The following is a 16,169-nucleotide window of genomic DNA, read 5'->3' as shown; positions in this document are numbered from 1 at the left end:
AAAGCATCTTGGAATGTGGAAGAATGGTCAGGTGAGAGAGGGCAAAGAGTTGGCAAGACCCATTATATTTTTATATACGCTGAAATAATCAAGAACTAACACAACAGAGAAATATTGAAATAAAAGATAGAAGTGTAATAATTGCAATGATCAATTTCCCATTCAGAAATGTGCCCATCAATCCTTTAAAGGATGATAAGTAACCTGAAGTAATCCAAAAGTTAGGAATTTTCTTTAAAAATGTATTTTAAAAAGTGTAATCTTGACACTTCACTTTTTACTTTTCTTTAGTCTCTAAAACTGTCTAAAAATATTTCAGTAAAGCTAAAATCTTCCAAGACATGCTCCATCTCCATTGTGTTATGCTACAAACCTAACATATTTAGGCAGTTCATTTCTCCCCATTTTCTTTTTTATTCTCTCGTGTCTCTGCTCTATGACAGTCATCAACCACTAACCACAGCCCAAAGGACGGGTACAGTGTCAACCACCAGCCTCGCCTATCTTTAGTTGTGATGCCCATGGCTGCAGAGCGACATCAACATGTTCCATCATGACACAGACTCAGATTTGGCTGATCAGAAGGACACTGACCCTCGGAGGAGAAGCCAGCTGGTTTGCCATCATGATAGGGACCGCTGGGCTGAACTCCGCCCACTCCCCAGCCCACTCCTGATGACGATTTGTAATTTTCTGTTCCAGCCACGTGTTCCGTAACTTCAGGTTTTGTACTGGATATACCACCCTCCTGCCTTACTTTATCTCATGTTTACACAGCCCTCCGATTTCATCCTGGTTCTTCTAAATATCTAAACAGAGTTAATCAACTCCTTCTCTGTGCTCTCCCTTACCTCACATACACATGGCTCGACACTACTGAATTATAATCATTTGCTTAAGTGTCTTCCTGCCCCAGTAGTCCTTCTGAACCTGAGGGTGGGTTTCTGCCTTATTGACAGCCCTAGAGCATGGCACAGCAGAAGTCTGACAGGGTGAATTCAGTGATTATATGCTAAAAACAATGCCTTTATGACATCACACGATGCAATGGGCATCCGAGCCAGGGCTGCCTAGGTTTTTATTTAAACTGTTCAATTTATTATTTATGTTATTGAGCCCATTGGAGACTCAGTTTGCCATGTCTCTTCTAAGATTTGAAAAATACGCCTACACGGTTAAAAAGTTTTAACAATCGTTTTTGTAATTCAAAGGACCCCACACAGCTCAGATAATCAACACGAGTTACTGCACCCAAGAAGCTCCTTGCCTCATGTGGCCTGTGTGCCCCGCATGGTCCAGCTCCTGGAGATGGCTACCACCTTCCTCCTGCTCCACGTGCTCTGGTCATGCTGGAGCTTCCTCAGCAACAGTGAGTACTTGCCTGCCTCAGGGCCTTTGAACTGCCTTTCCTTTTGCCTGGAAGAGTCTCCCCATAGAGACTCACCTGCTTTTTTGTCACTTCATCAGAGAGCTCTTAGCTGACTCCCTATCTGAAGTGGTCTCCTGTCAACCTCAATCATCTTACTCTTCCTCATGGTGCCAACCTCACCTGCCATTGTGCCATCTGTCTCTTGGCTTATCCATTTTTCTGTCTCCTCCATTAGAATATAAGCCTTGTGAAGGAAAACTTTGTCTACTGTATTTATATTATATTCCCAGCACCTAGAGGACTTACTTAATATAGTGAATGAATGAATTACACGAATGAATGAATGAATGAATAACTTCCTTCTATGCTCACACTAGGTCTCAGGATTCAGTTAGGCACACTTGAAAGCTGCCCTAACTCGCTCATCAACATAAACTTTAGAAAACATTGGTATCAAATAGCACAAGATAAATAAACCACTGCCTTAGAAGGTGCAGCTTCTGGGCTCGAAAGTGTCTGGTCAGTAGGTGGAGTGTGAAGACGATTTTGAAGAGAAAGCAAATTAATAGGGTCTAACCTAAAAAATGTCATAAAATTCTGTCTGCAGTTTTGTGCTGGCGATACCCATCGCAAGCCGCAGAGGACTTCGCTGGCCGTCCGTCAGAATTGAATTCAGTACTGGCTGCCAAGGTAAACACCATCTGACCACTGCCAATCAGCCCTGTATCCACTGTTCTGGCAACATATCCCCTTGCCTGTGAGGGGTCTAACTTGCACAGATCTAATGATCCTTCCCCTCAAACAAAAACATCACGGCATTGACTCGAATCTTGAGAAATAAAACATTTAGACATGTTTTCTATTTGCGATAAAAATAGTACAGGAGGCACTGGATGGCGCAACTAATCAGAGACGGGCAAGGCTGGCTTTAATGCCTGGGCCAGCATCAAATGTGGCCCAGGTCAGTAGTAAATTAACGCCAACGCCAGCTGACAGCTGCTGAGCGGGCTTATATGGAATGGGCTGTGCTCAGTCCTGCTCTTTGCAGACAGGTGCCCAAATCACAGCACCAGCTCTCACAATGGCCACTAATTAGCATCCTTCCTGGCACTGTCAGTGAAAAGCACCCAGAACAAATACCTTGCAATATCTGTACATGCTAGTGTAGACTACTGGTAGCATTTATAAAGGGTATAAAGAGTATTCAGATAAGACAGATTTCCATCCATGACATATTATTTGACAACCAATTCCCGTGTCTGGACCTTCTTCCACGATACAAGTGTGCTGTGAAAGGTTCTCTCTCTACCTCCTGCTACCCTTTTGCTACCTTTTTCTGGGATGACACATCCATGTCCACCCGCTGGACCGTCTTCCTCTTTTCTGGATCATGAAGAGGCAGCGTCCACACTGGGCCTGCTCACCTCGCCTTTTCTCATTTCACATCACCCTTCCCCTGCGTTCTGCCTCTCCTCCTGGGTTTCTGTCTCGATGATTTAACTCCATGGTTTTCTCTATGATCTTGAATCCTACCCAATTCTTCTTCCTCACTCTTTCCCTCTCTCAGAAATATGGCCTGATACTGGATATCTTATTTAAATACCAACTTCTCATATTGCTACTTTCCTGCAACTTCTGTCTTTCTGTTTCTCTTCAAAATTGGAATCAGAAGCATGACTTCTGAACCCCACAACTCTTCAAGTTGCAAATTAAACTCAATTACCTACTAAGCGTTCTCTCTGGGAATCTCACTACTATGTTATTTAAAGAGCAGCTGGAGTCACAAAACTGGATTTAAATTGTGGTTCTGATATTTACTACGTAAGGCCACTGGACAAATTATTTGCCTTTTTCCTAGGATCATTTGATTTGTCTGTAAAAAGAAGCAGACATCATCATGTGGTTGTTAGGGTGGGTTAATACAAAGAGAGAGGGTAAAAGTGGATGTTCAGTGACTGTCTCCCCTTTTTCTCCTACCATCTTCCTTCCACTTCCTCTAAGTACTAGCCACGTAGTGTTTCTCACATCCATCCTTTTCACCTATGAGTGAGAGATGAATCCTGGTACAGATCTTCAAGACTCTCATCATACTCATTACAACAGTGCCCTAATCGGTCTTCCTGAGTCTTTGCCCATGCCAAACTGCCCTACCTCGCACATCTCTGAACACGTCACTTCTCTGCTTAAAGAAAAAACCACCACCACCAAAATCTATCCCGTTTTATATAAAATCAACTACAGTCTTCATAGTTTGACTTATAAGCCCATCCAAATATAATCCTAACTTACAATTCCAATCTTTTATCTATCTCACTATCTCATTTTATGCACCCAGTCCTCTTCTCCTCCTGTTTCTATTCAGTTACTGACTATTTGTGTCTTATTCTTCCATCTTTATTGCTATTTAGTAATTTAATCCACCTTGCTTTTGAATTCCTCAAATTAGTCTCTACAATTATTATTGTTATTGATCTTTAAACTAGTAATACTGTTTAATCAATCTATTTATTCACTACTGTTTCTTAATCATTGCTTTCCAAGTGTATTTTCTTTCTTCAAAAGTTTTTGGTAATGATTTTAGTAATGTTCTGTGAATGGTAACTCTTTCAATCTTTGATTGTTTTCAAGTTATACTCACTTTCAGTTGATCTTTTAGATGATGGGGATGTTTTTATTTTCCTCTTGGCATTTTTATAATGTGATTTTAGTTTCTCTTTTGCTGCAAGTGCAGTCTCCTGTCAGTTATTTGATCTTTTGCAGATTACCAGTCTTTTGTTTGTGGTAGCTTTTAAAACTTTTCTTTTTGTCATTAGTATAATGCAAACTTAGTTTATGTGGATTTGCTTTTATATATTCAGAACGTTTTTTCAATCTGAATACCTTATCTGTCTTCAACTTTGGAAAATTCTTATGTAGTAACTCATACAATGTTGCCTCTCCTTCAATCTCTTTGTGGTCTCTTTCTATTAGGAATACATTTCTATTCTATTATGTATATTTCTGTTAAATGTATACTAAACTTTCTCATTCTATTCTTCATTTTCTAAGTTCTTTTATAGTTTTGATTTCTTTATCTTTCTATTCTGGCTAGTGAGTGATCTTTTTCCACACTTAACTTCCGATCACTAATTCTTTCTTCAGTTGTATCTAATTGGCTATTTATCCTCTTCATTCATTTCAATGACAATATTTTCCACTTACAGAAGTCCTATTTGATCTTTCTCATATTCTTCCATTCCTTAACTGTGCTTTCTGTTCTTTCTTTTATCTCAAATTGTTTTAAAAAATATGTTATAGTTTATTTCATATTTTCTATTATTTCTACTTCTTGCATTGTTAATTTTCCTAATTTCTGCATGTGCTGATTCTCTCTAGTGATATTTGTAATTATTGTAAATTCATATTCAGTGGGATGTATTTACCCTTTGGAAGCCCAAGTCACGGGTGTGTGAAAGAGCTGTTACAGACTAGTTCTGAGTGTGTTTCTCTGAGGGGTGGGGCCGTCAAGCAGTTGGATGATACCAGTTCATTTTATGCTAATTTTCATCTTAACTTCTCCTGTTTATGGCTCAGACTAGGGGTTTCTGTTTCCGAAAGGAGATTTCTTTCCTCTTCCTCCCCCAAACCTTGTATGAACTACAAATTTCTTAGACACATCCTAGACTGATGGGGTTTTTCTAGCCCATGAGGCCAGAGCAGCCAAGATAGTGCTGGCTTATTGCAGTGGGCTTGGTATAGCATCACTGCTTGTGTGGGAGGGGGTCTTGTCAGCATTCCCAAGAGGGCTTTAGAATCTCAGCCTCTAGCACCCAAGACCCACATACAATATGAAACTCTCACAGGCTGCTGGACTATCAGCTTTCCTCTATAGGTCTGGCTTTGATATTTTTTCCTCATTTCTGGTATCTAAGGATTTCTCTGTGTTTCTTTTGAGCTTGGCTATAACACAGTATTTGAAAATATATTCTTGCTGCAGTTTATGCAGAACTCAGTATGATCTGTGAAGTGTCAGCTTGGTCCATCTCCCTCTTCCACTACCGCCAAGGGTTTCTAATACCAACCAAACTGAACTACTCACTATTTCTCAAAGAAAGCCCATGGATCCTGCCTTTGGTCTCTGACTCACGATCTTCTGTAACCTTAAAGTTCTCCTCAAATCCTTTTGTTAAATTGTTATCTTCCCATTCTCCTTCCTGAATTCTCTTCAAATAACTGCAATCATGATATAATCTCTACTTTCAAACCTCAAAGAAGTAATCTTGGTTTATCTCATATTATTATAGTGTTATAATATTATATAAGATATATATAATCTTATATATATTATATTATAATAATATATTACTATATTATCTTATCATTTCTACTAGACCATGAACTCCTAAGGGGTCTGTACTTTCTTATTCATCTTGTTTCCCCTGGAATTTCTAGAATATTGTCTGATACCCAAAAGTATCTGCACAAAGTACTTGCTAAATTAAACTGAAACTGCAGAAGGATTTTATTTTTCCTTCTATAACTATCAACCTGAAAAGTTTACAAGGTAAAAACATAGCAGTTCATGATTATTCAAAACAAAGAAATATGTAATAATTGGAGAACTTTTACGTTTCCTGCCAGAACAGCCTTTCAAAAGATATCCAATTAGTATAAGTAGGCAAATGATTTTAGAAATTTTAAACATCTATAGTTATAGTCATATAACTTCTACCTTTTGAACAACAACAACAACAACAACAACGACATCACATTTATCAAGTGCCTGTTTTATGGCAAGCATAGGACTAAGAGTTTGACGTGAGTCACCCCATTTGAGTTTAAAACGACCACTGGAGATTCCATAGCCACCCACCCTGTACAGGCGAAGGAGTAGAGACATAGTGGGGTGAAGAGCATTCCCCAGGACTGCATTGCTCCTGACTGGTACCAAGATGTGGGCTCAGGTAGCTGGACTGCAGAGTCCATGCTCCTAACCACCACAGGCTTAACTCATATTTTACATAAGCTTTTGTTAGAAACTGTCAAAATGCTTAAATACTTAAAAATCATTCTCAACCACGTTTGTTTTAAGGAGACATTAAATATTTTTCATACAAAGAAAGAATACAAGAAGCAAGAGTTTTGAAGCAACTTGCCAGGCTGTCGAGGTGTTGTCAATTATTTGAGTGGTGGCATCATTTTGGAATGTAATGTGTAGGTGTTCCTAAAGCCCTTTACCAATACCTATAGAAGATTTTGTAAGTAGTTTTATTCAAGTGGACAGAAAAAGCCCCCACAGATAAACCAAGGATTCTATCTCGCCTGAGCTGTATTTTCTAATTTTCTTAATTGAGTCACTGAAGTAGTTCAGAAAGGTTTATAATTTTAATATTTCCTTTAAAAAGTATAATTATCAGTGATTATGTCTGCTGACATGGCAAAACTCTGTGAGCATTTTTGCTCCAAAGGACAAGCCTTAAAAGTTTCTGTGTCATTCTCATTTAATACTGTTGACAAGATCAACAGTGAAAGGGAAAAACTGAAGTCTAAAAAGAGTTGCTTTTTATAGTTCTGGATTAAGCCTCCTTGCTCTTTATATAGAGAGATGTGAGGGTCACGGTTTAAAGAGTAGGTGTGCTTCTGAAATAACCCTATTCTTTTCACTTTATGCCTCCTACTGCCAACTACACTCGCCTCTATTGTGTGAATCCTAAGAAAAGGTTTATCGTAGTTGCTGTGTGTGAATGACACACTTTAAACATCATAGATTTATATATTATTTTCAGCATCAACTCCTACAGTCCATCTGTAAGGTATATTAAAGGCTCTCAAATTCTAAGTGGCTTCAATTAAAAGATAATTACACCAGAAACTTCTTTTCAGAATACAATAATCTAAATATACATCTTCTGCTTCAGTTCATAACCCTATCATTTTCTAAGACCAAAGTCACTCACTAAATGATGGTATTAAATTACTTCCCAATATATCTGATGTCTCCAGGAGAGACAGAGATCATCCTGTATGGAAAGAAAAGCAAACCCTTTGTTGTAGCACATGGATAGTTCTTAATTTTCCCTATATTTGATATAAAAAGATCGTGTTCATCTTGGCGTCGTCCTAGGGCTAGGAGTTCAAATTTGAAAAGACAATTCTTGTCTAGAGACAATGTGATGGGGAGATTTAGTGCATAATTTCCCTGCAAAAATTATGTATGTTTTGCACAGAACCCAGGGGAATAGCATTCGGCCACAGGGGCATTGGGTATCTTGGTTTCTTGCCCCAGGAATTCCTGCAGTGAGAGACAGGATGCCATGAATTCGAGGATTGCAAGGTATTGTTATGAGAAAACACTGAATCATAAAGAAAACTGAGTCAAGTGTACACTGTGCACATTTCCCTGTAAAGTCTGGAAATTTCCAACATAAGAACGAGAGCACAGCAAATGTACCTATCCACTAAAAATCTAGAAATAGCTTTAATTTCAGAGTTTTTGGCTAGAATTAGTCAAAAGTACAAATCATGCACCAAGGACACAGATAGGTGGGTTTTCTTTTCTTAACACCAAACAAATCTAGAAGTTCTTATTAACATTCTGAGGCAGGGGACTGACCTAGAGCATGCTCCATGAGCTCAAAGCAGGATAGCAGTCACAGACTGGGACCCAAACTTTCCGAAACCTCCTCAATGGGACACAGAGCATCAAGAAACCCAGTAATTCTCTAAGGCTTTTCTCAATTATTTCCATTGCTTGAGTTCCCTAGTTCTGGGGATGTGGCCTCAGTCAGAATGGGATAGGTTATGCTGTGATAACAAACAACTCCAAAATCTCAGTGTCCCTGAACGACACAGATTTGTTTCTCACTCACACTACATATGCATCCCAGGCCATCAGGGAACATCTGTTCCTCATAATCATTCAGGGGCTGAGGTGATGGAGGATGAGAGATTTTACACTGGCAATGACATTCTCAGGCTTCACACGACAAAGATGACTTCCATACAAAGCCAATGGGCCAGAACTAGTCACATGTATACCCCTAACTTCAAGGAGTGAAAAAACACAATCCTCCCATGTGCTCAGAGAGGAAAATTAGCTATCACCAAATATTGTATGTCTTGTGACGGTATGGAGCTGGCTAGCACTCATTTAACTTCTTTGCATTCATCCACCAAAACTTCAACCTGAAATAAAATCGACCACAGTGCTCCTTAAATTTAGTGTGCATATGAAGCACAAAGGGAATTTCAAAATGCAGATTCTGCTTAAGGAGGTCTGGGACAGGGTCCGAGATTCCACATTTCTAACGAGCTCCCAGGTACTGTGCTACATGTAGTCTTTGGAAAACATTTTGGCTCCACCAAATGACTTCTCTGCGGCTGCATCCAAGTAGCCCAACTGTGCTGGAGAAAAATCACAACTAAACTGACTAGCTGCACTCAAAGGTCTTTATCTCAAACCTCAGCACAGTACAACCTTTGGCAATCCCTAAATTCACCCGCCTCAAGCTATTCTTCATTGTCCTGCCTTCCTCATTTCAGAAAATGACATCAGCATCAGCCAAATGTGCTCACTCAACCTTAATAAAGGAAACCATCATCTCTCATCTGGATTATTGCAGCAGGCTCCACAGCTTCCAGTCCTAACACGCAACAGTCTATTCTCCATAGAACAGCCTCATGACCCTCTTTAATTATACTGAATCGCATTGCTCCTTACTGTCAATGGCTTCCCACTGCACTTAGAATAAAATCTAAACTCCTAGCACAGGTCTTTAAGGCACAGAATAACTTCTCTCTACCTACTTTTCCAATCCCATTTCATGATACTCTCTTCTTGCTCACTACCTCTGGCCACTGGATCACCTTTCACTTCCTTAAAGACCTCAAAGTTTTTCCACATTCTATTCCCTCCAAATGCACGGTACACTCATTCCCCAACAAACTCATTCTCTCCACTCTTTGCTGTCTAGATCCATCTCATCTTTCAAGTTACAGTTTTAAATGTTATTTCCTCATAGAGACCTCACTGACTTTCTTATCTAAAGCAGTGCCCAAGCTTTATTCCCTATGTGGGCACTTTGCTAATTTCCTTCAACACTTCACAATTTGTAACTATTGTATCTCTTTTCCTGTCTACTTTATTTTTTACTTCTTATGTGTGTCTCATCCAAGTTGGATTCTCAGGTCTTTGTACTGTGCTGCACATAGTTAAAGCTCAGTGGATATTTGTAGAATAAATTAATGGGTAGTTGAATGGATGGATGAATGGTTGAATAATATTTTTTCCTTTGGCATTAGCCTAAATATAATTCTATGCCCAAGTGTATTCTATTAAATCATCCTATGAATAAGTTTCAAGTCAGTGAATTTCAACAGCTAAAACTAACTATAACATTTCTTCTCCAAATCACACTAAATCCATAATCTGAAAGAAGCTTAAAAATTTCCTGGGCTTTTATAGATATAATCAGTAATATTTTGTGGGTTTTAAAAAAAGAGGAAATAAAGTATAATTTTAGAAGTATTTCATTATACACCTATATAATTGACTCTCTTAAAATTCCCTAGGAAACACTATCATATGTGCCTAAAGATTTTTTTATTCTTTATAATACAATTGAAATGTATTGGTCTAGTAGAGTGTAGTAATTTCTGTATGGCCAATGCTTTTGACACCATGATGAGAAAAATCAATACAAATTACAAAAATCATACTCTTTAGAGCATCAGAGAGCTATGAATGAGATAAACTAAATTTCCAGAAACAGGAGATCCTTTCTCAGGCAAGCCAACAACTTCTGTTGTGTGCTAAATCTGGGCAAAAAGTGAGTGGCAGGTGTGGCCCAGGCAGAGGATCTCTAGGGTAGAAAGAGAGAGCAAGGTTTTTTGGTTACCAAGGGCTGGAGAAATATATTGGAAATTTAAGAGTCCCTAAAAATCTTGCTGGGGTTTTTCTCCATGAGACATTTGCTGACATTTTTTGACATGTGCAGGAAAGCTGAGGAGTTAGGGTGAAAACTTCTAAAGTGCAGAATGCAGTTTTCTTCATCCCTTAAGTAGGTGTTTGGAAACAAATGCCTAGTGAGGGAGGAGTCCAGCTTTAAGCAACCAGCTGGTCTCCCCCTTGACATTTGATGCATTTGAAGTTGCTTGGCTGGAAAGCTGGAGCCTGGAGCTTTCCCTTTGAAGGGCAGAGCTAAATCTTCTACAGTTTCACAGGGCTGACAGGATGGGCACACATAGGCTCTCCATCCAAAGACTGTAAGACACACGATGGAGAAAGGGGGACTAGGGAGATACAGACTTACTGAAACTGCAAAACATCCTTGACCCAGATCAACCCTTGATGCACTGAAGTATCAGTTCCCCACTGTATCTGAATAACCAAGGAAAGGAGGAATGCTTTTTGGTGGACATTAACATTGTCTGAAAAACCTACATTTGTTTTTACACAATGTCTAACATTTAATCAAAAATTACTAGCTATGCTAGATGATGCGACTGACAAAACATAAAACAAGCTCATTCACAGATTATCTAGATATTAGATTTTTCTGATAAGGAATTTAAAATGACTACGGTTAAAATGTTAAAGAAAATAGAAAAGAAAAAAGGCCAAAATAGACTTTGTCCTTTCTTTCATGGAGAATTCTAAGAGCTGGAGTTTAAAAAAATACAACTTAAAAAAATGTATATTCCAGACCAGGAGTTAGTGATATTTCAGCCCATGGGCCAAATTCAGCCCATTGCCTGTTTTTGTATGAAGTTTTACTGGAACACAGCCATGTTTACTTATTGTCTATGGCTGCTCTTATGCCACAACAGCAGTGTTGAGTAGTTAGAACAGAGACCAAGTCTAAAATATTCACTATTTATTCACCTTGAAATATGCTGTGAACTTTGACATATGAATTGCTTAGAATATCAAGACTTAATTAATACCTTCTTTCCAAATATTTTCTTTTCAATCAGCTCCTTCAGGGTAGATAGCATTCAATAAATGTGAGTTACTATCATTTGCTGAACACACAGTGAACTCATAATTTTATTCAAGACCACATATTAAAAACCTTGGAATTGTGAAGTTGAACTCAGATCCCAAAACTTTAACATGTGGCCCAGAATAAATAAAAGAGGCTTCTGTCCATTTTAAAGAAAGTAATGTTCTTCAACTTTTCCTTGTCACTGTTGGATTTTACAATGATTATTTGAGTTCTGGGAGTGAGGACTCTGACAAACTTGAAATTTGGCAACAAGAATAAAAAGGCAGTCAAGTGCTATGTCTTGAGTACTTAAAAGAAGGGTGTCCACTTTTTTTCATGAGAGGGCCATACAATTAGAAATATATATATATCAATGCCAAATAAATGTTATAATTAGTAATAACAAAGCTCATGTTTATTGCATATGTACTATGGGCTGTTAACAGCTCCATTTAATTGGCTTTGGGTGACCTCTCCATCTTACTTTTTAAGAACTCCCACATGATTATAATGTCCAGCCAGGATTAACAAACTACTGATCTAGCTTCTTCTCCTTGCTTTCCCAACACTTGCTGTGTTCCAGCCATACTCTACTGCAAAAAAAATGGCAGAACAAGTAACTCCTGTCTCTCAGGCTCACTCATCTCCACTTAATTAATGAATATTTGAAAATTAAAATCATCTGTTAGTTCCCCTGGCTGGATAGACCATACTGCTGGGTTCTTTGTTTCCTAATTGTTCATTAAAAAACAGTAAGACTTGCATACTTTTTGGCTCAATAAGTATTTGTTATAGACAAAAACTATGGTGGCTATTGTTGTCTTTCTTTCCTCTAAATAAGCTGCAGTAATAAAATGTATTATCCTCTTTTAGGCAATGTGCTGGGCATTTATGCAATGAGGTGGTGGCCAAAAAAGTGTGACACTTGAGGACTTTCATTGCATTGGAGCAAAATTCAAATGGAAGTTGGGGAATATGGGAAAAAAAATAAAGCAAACCTATTCACTGTCTCTGTCTCTCTCTCTCTCTTTCCCCTAGACTCCGCCTTCCCTCCATCCCTCCCTCCCCTGCCCCAGCTATCTATAGAAATTCGAAATTTAAAGAATTTGTGGGAGTCAGACCTGTCCTCTGTCACAAACACTATCTAGCTTTGCTACTCAGACAAAGTATAGGAAATGACAGAAGGAAGAGAATCATGCTGCTGGGAAGCTGATTTCATTTCCATCTCCAATTGACTGTTTAGAGTCTACAGGATGAGGCTGATGTATTAGGTAAGCATTATTTAAGGCACAGATCAGTCCAGTCCTGTCCCGAATGTGTTAATGAGAAGATCATGATCCCTAGGCAAGTACTGGATGTGTGTGTGTATGCATGTATAAGTGTGTGTGTATTTCTGTATGTGTAAATAAACACCATTCATGTACAAAAATACATGTGACATCAGTCTTAAACATCATCCATCCATCTATCCATCTTTCTACCTAAGCACCTACCTACTTACCTATCTATCCATCTATATCAATCTGTATTTTTCCACATGCACAGTTCAAGTTTATAATATGCTGAGTTCTAAAATTGAGATAATTTTTTAACTCAACGCATTGATTTTCCGTACATGTAGACATTAGTATCTCATAGCTACATAGCTCTTTTACAATTGGTAAATATTTAACATCTCATATCTCAGCTACTCTTTTTCAAAATCTCCAGAGATGCTAAGATGATGGTATCAATTTCATGTTGCAAATACAAGCCAAGACTTGAGTAAGATCACGGGACTCTTCCAAAGGACACATAACCAGAAAAGGGTGACCCCAGCACCAGAATCTAGGGCAGATGGTTTCAAATCAAAAGCTCAAGGGGTGGTATTGCCTCCATAAAGGAGGTTAAGCTGTGAACAACTGCACAGGACTTAGCTCTCACTCTTAGCCTCACTTAACTGATTGTTCCCCTGCAAAGCTTCAGTTTCTTTCTATGCAAACCAAGGCAGGGATACTCACATGCAGATTTTGTGAGTATTGGAGTTAATTCATGAAAGCGCTCAGCCACATCTCTGGTACTTTTTAGGAATTGAATACACCGAGGCTACTTTTTATTCTATGATATCATGCACTTGGTTTATGTATGCAAGTCAACAAGGAATATACACATTGGCTGTCAAATTGTTGACTGAATGATTTCCACAGGATTCACAATTCTAGACCATTTCTTCTATTTCACAGAGTGTTTCAGTTTCTCTCCATTAGAAGATGAGCTGCACTCACAATACAAACTCATTTAAATATTACTGTACAAAACACTGAATTTAGAAAGTAAAATTTTCTGCAAAAAAGTGATATTATTCATTCCTAACAAATTTGTAAGGATTGACTTATGACATACTTAATCATGCAATTATTCCCATTTATTACCATGAATAAACAAGAGCTGGATATGGATATTATTAATATTAAGCAAACAAAGCCTGATGTCTAAAATTAGGGAAAAATAAAATTCATTAAAAATTAAGTTCATAAAGTTTTTGTTTATAATTAATTCTGAAATATACTGGTCTGAGTATTGACAGCTATTAGTAAAATAAACTTTATGTTTTATGTTATAAAATAAGCTATATATTATATTCTGTATATATATATATATATATATATACATACACCCAAAAAAGTATATTTTAAAAATCCTTACAACCAAATGCTGTCTGATGTGTTTACATACCAAATCAGTATTTGAACTGAAGATTATTTGGCTACATACCGCTTTATTTCTGTCATTTTAAGTTTGATAGAAATAAGGCTCAGTGAAGCCAAATATCACCAATTACTGAAATGCATATAAATATATATTATTAAATACACGTATATTTGTGTTAGCATATATTGATTTGTATACCAGTATTTCTGTGTATATATACACAAATCTATATAAATATAATTACACATATATGTGTATTTATATATAAATATATGTAAATATATCTATAGCAGACATATATATATACACATACAATAATAGAAATAAGGCTCAATGTAGCCAAATAATCATCAATTCAATTAGTGATTTGGTAATTAAACATATTAGACAGCGTTTGGTTTTCAGATTTTTAAAAATGTGCTTTTTGTCTTTCTGATAATCAAATACATTTACTTCACTTATAAGAGTTGTTGTTGTACAAGCTACTTCTCCATCCACAAGCAAGAATGTTCTTTTTTTTAAAGAATTATGCACATTTTGAGTGACAGTAAGAAAATTAAAAGAAAACATAAGCACAACAAAACTCAAAGGCTCTTAACTAACACCATCCCTGCCAATGTTCAACTCTCCAGTCGGCTCAGACTGCTATTTTGTTCTAAACCCCACAATGTTCATTCGTGTGTTGAGTTCCTCTTGACTGTCAGGATGAAATGACAACAGTCTCTGATAATGACAATGACTTGCACTTGTAAAACACCAAGTGAAATTTAACTGTGCTCAAAATATTCATACATCATACTCTGAATAATTCAATGATGTGTGGGAAAAGAGGGGCAATTTTTGGAAAATTTGGCCCACGTAATCTTTTGCGAGTAATTAACTTTCTCTGGTGCAATAACATTGTCATTTTTTTCATGTCTTAATGTCAAAATGCAGTGAGAAATTTGATACCTAAGTGACACAGCTTTATCACTTCCCAACTACTGAAATGTTAAAGAATTTAATATCAAAGTGTACGGTTTTTTTGAAGTAAGTCTTATGTACTATTTCACGATACATAGTTTAACTCCTATAGATTAACCCGAATAACGGATTTTGCTCAGGCCATTTTCCCCATTAGACAAGGAATCCTTTCATTTAAATAGCAGGGTTCATAAAAACCCAGACCCTAGGAACAAGACAATTTAGCCCTGACTTATAAAAATCAGCTTTCAATCACATCCCAGTTTCCTTCAGGCATTTTTTCAGAGATTTTACGGATTTGATTGTACAGCAGAAGGTTGAATTCTCACACAGTGATCATTAGTGAAAAACAAACAGAGCAAGTACTAAAGCTGGCTTTGCACCTACTGAAAGCTGCAAGTGTCTGTACTCATTTGATATGCATCTTGCAAAGCTCGGCTGTTCCCAGAAGGCCACTCCATGAAGACTGAGAGAGCAGCGTCTGCTAGTGGTGCCTGCGAGTCACAAAGAACAGAGAGAAGCTTTATAACAAGGATGCTAGAAGGCATCACAGAATTAGAAGGCAGGCTGAAAAATTGGGTTTGTACATTTTCTTGCCTAAAAAAATCATGCACATGAAATTATTTTGATTATTTTTGTAATGCATATTAGTCACACTGAGGAACCATTGCATCAGCAATATTTTCTAGGTCTCTTCCTTGGCTCCATTTATGAAGCACTTTACTAAAATCATTTCATTAATTGCTTATTGGACGGGTTTATTTATGGCTATAGGACAAAAGTGTGACTTCAGAAGCCCACAGAGCCTGCTGTTCCTGGACGGCGAGCATCAGTTGGGTTCGGTGCATCACCCCACTTTACCTGTGGCGTTCAGTGGGCACTGATTGAACGCTAAGTCGCCCGCTGGGGTCCTTTTCCACACCATGGACATCACATAATCCTCCGGGCATATTTCATAAGGCGCTGTAATTTAAAACAGAGGGACTTGAATGCCAGCAGTGTTTATTTTCTTAAATCTTGGCAATAAACAGGCCTTAAATGCATCTCTCTAACTGTAGAGCTCTTTCATTTTCTCTAAAGTACATTGTTTCCTGAAATGTTAGAAATGTCTTCATAAACAAAAACCACTAGGTTCCATTTCATTATCTACAAAATCTTCACAGAAATGTCCTTTCTTTTGA

The 16,169-nt window shown here is 37.7% G+C and overlaps 1 protein-coding gene and 1 long non-coding RNA gene across 9 annotated transcripts in view; one reads left to right on the top strand and one right to left on the bottom strand.

The window, feature by feature from the left end:
- Positions 1 to 16,169, bottom strand: part of ADGRB3 (adhesion G protein-coupled receptor B3) — a 645,078-nt gene that overhangs the window by 333,993 nt on the left and 294,916 nt on the right. For all 8 annotated transcript variants that reach the window (XM_014734522.3, XM_023625136.2, XM_070244801.1 and 5 more), the window contains 2 exons: positions 15,850 to 15,951; positions 15,376 to 15,482 (listed from right to left, as the gene is read on the bottom strand). In XM_014734522.3, coding sequence (XP_014590008.1) covers positions 15,376 to 15,482; positions 15,850 to 15,951 — 209 coding nt within the window. The remainder of the gene's footprint in view (positions 1 to 15,375; positions 15,483 to 15,849; positions 15,952 to 16,169) is intronic.
- Positions 1,015 to 12,344, top strand: LOC102147370 (uncharacterized). Its single transcript, XR_289166.4, has 3 exons — positions 1,015 to 1,369; positions 1,977 to 2,059; positions 12,208 to 12,344. It is a non-coding gene; the product is annotated as an uncharacterized lncRNA (long non-coding RNA).

This window comes from Equus caballus, chromosome 20 (assembly GCF_041296265.1).
Source record: "Equus caballus isolate H_3958 breed thoroughbred chromosome 20, TB-T2T, whole genome shotgun sequence".
Classification (NCBI taxonomy): Eukaryota; Metazoa; Chordata; class Mammalia; order Perissodactyla; family Equidae; genus Equus; species Equus caballus.
The sequence above is the reverse complement of the archived record's forward strand: the minus strand, read 5'-3'. Positions and strand labels throughout refer to the sequence as shown.